Source organism: Spinacia oleracea, chromosome 6 (genome assembly GCF_020520425.1).
Source record: "Spinacia oleracea cultivar Varoflay chromosome 6, BTI_SOV_V1, whole genome shotgun sequence".
NCBI classification, from domain to species: Eukaryota; Viridiplantae; Streptophyta; class Magnoliopsida; order Caryophyllales; family Amaranthaceae; genus Spinacia; species Spinacia oleracea.
In genome coordinates this window covers 115871544-115876315 of record NC_079492.1, presented here as the reverse complement: position 1 = coordinate 115876315, position 4772 = coordinate 115871544, and the positions used below count along the sequence as shown (strand labels likewise).

The 4772-nt window shown below is 31.9% G+C and overlaps 1 protein-coding gene across 2 annotated transcripts; it reads left to right on the top strand.

Moving 5' to 3' along the window:
* Positions 1 to 666: 666 nt before the first annotated feature.
* Positions 667 to 2516, top strand: LOC110790900 (LOB domain-containing protein 15). 2 transcript variants are annotated; one of them, XM_021995654.2, is made up of 4 exons: positions 667 to 781; positions 836 to 1064; positions 1249 to 1585; positions 1735 to 2516. In XM_021995654.2, the coding sequence occupies exons 2-4, from the start codon at positions 1051 to 1053 to the stop codon at positions 2287 to 2289; spliced, it is 906 nt and encodes a 301-aa protein (XP_021851346.1). In that variant the 5' UTR covers positions 667 to 781; positions 836 to 1050; the 3' UTR covers positions 2290 to 2516. The 2 variants fall into 2 exon arrangements, with proteins under 2 accessions (XP_021851346.1, XP_021851347.1); XM_021995655.2 differs by having other exon boundaries at positions 669 to 781; positions 836 to 1146.
* The last annotated feature ends 2256 nt before the right edge of the window (positions 2517 to 4772 follow it).

The window sequence follows — 4772 nt, the reverse complement described above, 5'->3', positions numbered from 1 at the left end:
TTTCTTGTTTGAAGATTTACCAGTCAACCAAAAATACAATTATAATAAGGAAATTTCGTCAATTAGGTGGTCGATTTTGTTCCTTATAATGATTTCAAAAAATAATTATTGTAAAATACTACTACCGTAAGTACATTTTCAACACATATAATCACTCTATACATTTACAATTGCTACATTTTGTTGGATTTCACTAGACATTTTTGGGACTAAAGTATATCTTGAGGCCTATGAGAACTGTAAAAAAAACAAGATACAATTATTTACACTTATGTTGTTTACAACTCTCGTAAGGCCGAAGCGAAACCGCATAAACGATAAATAATACATAACGAGCAAAACATATCTATTAAAAATTACTCCGTAGGTCATAAGGATACAAAAGGATACCCGGTTATAAGATAGACTACATTTTAAAAACTATAACAAAGAAAAAGACAAAATTTTACTTCACATTTTGAGTACTAACCAATTCTTGAAACTTTAACAATTGTGCAATTACATCCATTATTGTATGTCATATCTATTAGGGAGTATTGTATATCCAATATAATACGGAGGATTACGTATATATATAAGCCTTATTTAATTTATAAATACTTAACAAAATATTGATCAGAAATCATTAACCATAACGCGTTGTTACAGATTTTCAATAACAATTTGGTAAATTAAAAGATTAACTAAAGGACTGATCGAGGTCTACTAATTAATTTCATTAAATCTCAAATACTTCGTACTTCGTATATAATAATGGAAAGTGGGAGTGGTCAATCAAGAGGTTGGCTTTCATAACCATGAAGTAACCCACACGTGGGGGTAGCATGAATCAGAGCTGGCATTTTCTTAATTTCTATTTTATTGAGTAACTTAGATTAATGTAAAAACCGTATATATTACGTAGATAGCATATTATATCTGCGGTATTTCATCAAATTTTGGGTTTTATTTGCTCCATTGATAGAACTTTGACTTTTCCTTTTAAGCACCCAACGTTTCTCTACTCTTTTCTTTTTTTAGTTGCCTCCCTCTTCTACGCACAACATATGAATGTTCAGAGAAAGGTAAAGAAGTTGAGCTGAGCTGAGTTGAATGATATACTAAAAATTAATTTGTTTATGTTGGATCCATAAGACTTATTCTTTGGTAATTAACGTATATATTTAATTATTTATGTTATTTTAATTAATTTAAATAAAATATTATAGGTTGATTGATTGAATGGAGTTGGTGGAATGTTGATTGCAGGGAGAGATTTGAAGAGGACGGAATAGGGAAAAGAATAAAGTTAGAGATCGATGCTGCAAAATCAATGGTGGCAAGCAACAACTGTTATGATAATAATAACAATAATCATCATCAGATTATTGTAGAGAGGAGATCGCAGATGATGGGCGTAGGTGTAGGTCCTCCTTCTTTAGGGTCAACTTTGAACACCATCACCCCTTGTGCTGCCTGCAAGCTTCTCCGCCGACGGTGTGCCGAGGAATGTCCTTTCTCTCCTTATTTCTCCCCTCATGAACCTCAAAAGTTCGCTGCCGTTCATAAAGTCTTTGGTGCTAGCAATGTCTCCAAGTTGCTTATGGTATGTTCAAGTCAACCCTTGTTATTTTTGGTGTTCTGAATATAACAGTTGAAACAGATCGAGCAACCAAAACCATAAAAGGTCGGACAACTTATGCTTCTTATTGCAATGAATGCTTATGGTTGTTGTGGTGATTTAATTTGTTGTAGGAAGTACCGGATAACCAAAGGGCAGACGCGGCGAATAGTCTAGTATACGAAGCAAACGTCAGGTTAAGAGATCCAGTATATGGGTGCATGGGTGCAATATCAGCTTTACAGCAACAAGTTCAAGCAATACATGCGGAGCTTAATGCAGTTAGGGCTGAGATTTTGAAGTACAAATATAGAGAGGCAGCTAATACCCTCATGTCTGCAACTAATCCAAACAATAATAATCATCCTCATTCTCATCTTCATCATCATCATAATTCTTTGGTTACTTCCGTTGCCGCCGCGGTTATAGCTGCTACTTTACCACAAGTACAATCACCTCCGCATCAACAGCCGCTATCTCAGCCCCAGCAAGACACCACACCACCTCCACGACCAGGTACACCGCCTCCTCCTTCAGCTTCCGTTGTGGTTTCGTCTTCACCATCAGGTGCAGCTTCCTTGTATACGCCACCACCACCACCTCCGCCTGATCATCATTCTGGTACCACCAATAATAACGGGTTTACTTCTATTTCAACTGATCATAATAGTGTTTCATATTTTGATTGATACTTTTTTCTTCCAATTTTCGCCTTTTCCCCCTTTACAAAACTCTAGTTTAGACTTGAGACAACTTTTCTTACCAATTTATTATATCCTTTTTTTTTTACTTAATTAAACCTAGCTTGTTTTCTAATTTCTAGCATTATTACTTTACTAGTTTAGATTTAATCAAATAAGGCAAAAGAAAGTACTGATCCTAGCTAGAACATTTCAATGGAAATGTAGATTTACAATATCTAATTATTAATTTCTTTTTTGTTCATCTTTTGTTACATAATCGATAATGAAATCAGATTTTTGGTTGCCCTTTAATATATGAAGTTCGAATCTTCTATACCACAATTTGCGTGTCACTCTTTTATACTGGTCATATAAATTTGATCGATTTTTAGCTTTTTTATCTTGTACGTCCATTTTAATTTTCATTATTCTTATTTTAATTTCTTTGTTAGTGCAATACTAGTATACTACTACGAAGTATATGGACACAAAATTTGTTAAGTGGGAGGCTGGGTAACAAAGGACGACACGCACAACTACAACAAAAAATTAAGTTTCTTTCTTAAATTAGTAAGGATGGTGGAGACCGCGATACCGCGTAACGTAATTACGTAGTACGGAGTACTACAACTTCAATTCATACAATCATACGTCTATAGCCTTGATATACTCTGTATGATATTTTGGTACCGTAATTTGGCATATGGAATTATAGGTTTCTCAGGTTTGAAGCAACATTTTCCACATCTAGCTACCGAAACTTGAAGATGATAGATAATTTCATGGAGTCATGTACAATATTTTTTTATAGCTAGATAGGTTGAACATAATTAGTTTGAGATTGAGGGTAATGTAATTATAATTTATCCATTTAAACTATTCATGTATATATGGTTGAGCGGTCAATTAACAATAAATCAATAATAGCATTATGGCAGCAATATTGAACTACATGTCTATATCCAAATTGCATTTCCTTGGCGTATGGAGCTAACTTTGAGTAGGATAATGGATAACGTACTTCAAATTAAACACCACCCAAATTGCACATCAGCATTTTTCATACGAAATTTTGCTTTATTTTTCAAAATATTTCACCTCAAGTCCTCACTGCTTTAGAAGAGATCCCCACAAATCTTTAACTTTTTTATGTGTCCCTGTATAATATTTATTATACTCTTATTAACATGTTAAATTTGTTTAACTGTACAAAAAAAAAAAAAATGTTTCGAGAAGAAAAATCATTTCAAACAAAACAAATATAAATCAGAATATATATTCGTACAAAATATTACGCACGAACGTCATAATTTAGCTTTTATATGGAGAATCATGCAGCCTATATGTCTTTGTGACTTCATGCAATACACGTATGCATTACAGGTATAAAAATAAAATAAAATTAGACAAGATGCGTATTTTAATTTTGGATTTTGTACAATTGTACGTTGGGAAACCTTAGAGAATGGAGAAGTGATGAATTGGTGATGGAATTTGGGATCTTTTACCAAACTAGCTACTTTTAAAATTTTATTTATCAAAACGGCTAGTTTTAAATTGTATTTTCCAAAGTAGCTATTCTTTAATTAGTTTCAAAAAAAAAGTAGCTAATTTTTTACTTTCAATTAAAAACCAATAAACCGGTTTGAGTTTTTTTAAAACCAATTAACCGGTTTAATTTTTTTACACAGTGAACCGATATGAATTTTTTTATTAATGAACCGATTGACAATTTACTTATATTTTTAGCCTCTTAGCAACTTCAAAGTTTTTAAAAGACTTGCTCGCAAATATTACAAATATAAAGAAATTAGTTGAACCTTGTTGCAGATATTGTTAATCCGATCTCTTAGCTACGCGAATTCGTTGTGTAAAACGAATTTGCTTGGCAAACTCGATCAACCAAGAATTTAACATACTCTAAAACCGTGTGCGTGAAAGTGACATGAAGGAGAAAAGTAACGCGTGCAATAAATGCGTCTAACAATGCAAATTTTTGCGTCTATTATCCCTACAAGTCGGACCACTATCTTACTATACTCAATTGTAATTTTTTATTTTTTAAATTACTGTAATTTCTCATTATTAAGTTGAAACTATGAATTGAATAAAAATTAATTAAAATAATTAATTAATAATTAACTTATCATTGGAGCAAGAAATATGTAGCAAGTGTGTAACTTGAGAAGATAATGCGTCATAACAAGCATGCATAATAAAAAATTTCCGACCATTGGAGTTTATATTGTCAAAAAGTAAACATAATTAAAATATTAAAATGGGTAAAAAAAAATGAACTTAAAGTATTACTATGCTGTATCGTGTATGTATCAAAATTAAACCATCAAGAGCAACATTTTATATTATTTATGGGAAAATTCAACAGAAAAATTAATTGGAATTATAAAGTAAACAAAAATAAAAGATAACTAAACCCCCAAAAAGCCGGTTAACTATACTAAAAAAATGCATCAAACAAAACCAGTTTA

Bases quoted from the DNA above. Each gene is read 5' to 3' on its own strand.
- LOC110790900 (XM_021995654.2), top strand. The intron at 1,586-1,734 runs GTATGTTCAAGT...AATTTGTTGTAG, and splicing joins ATGTCTCCAAGTTGCTTATG to GAAGTACCGGATAACCAAAG.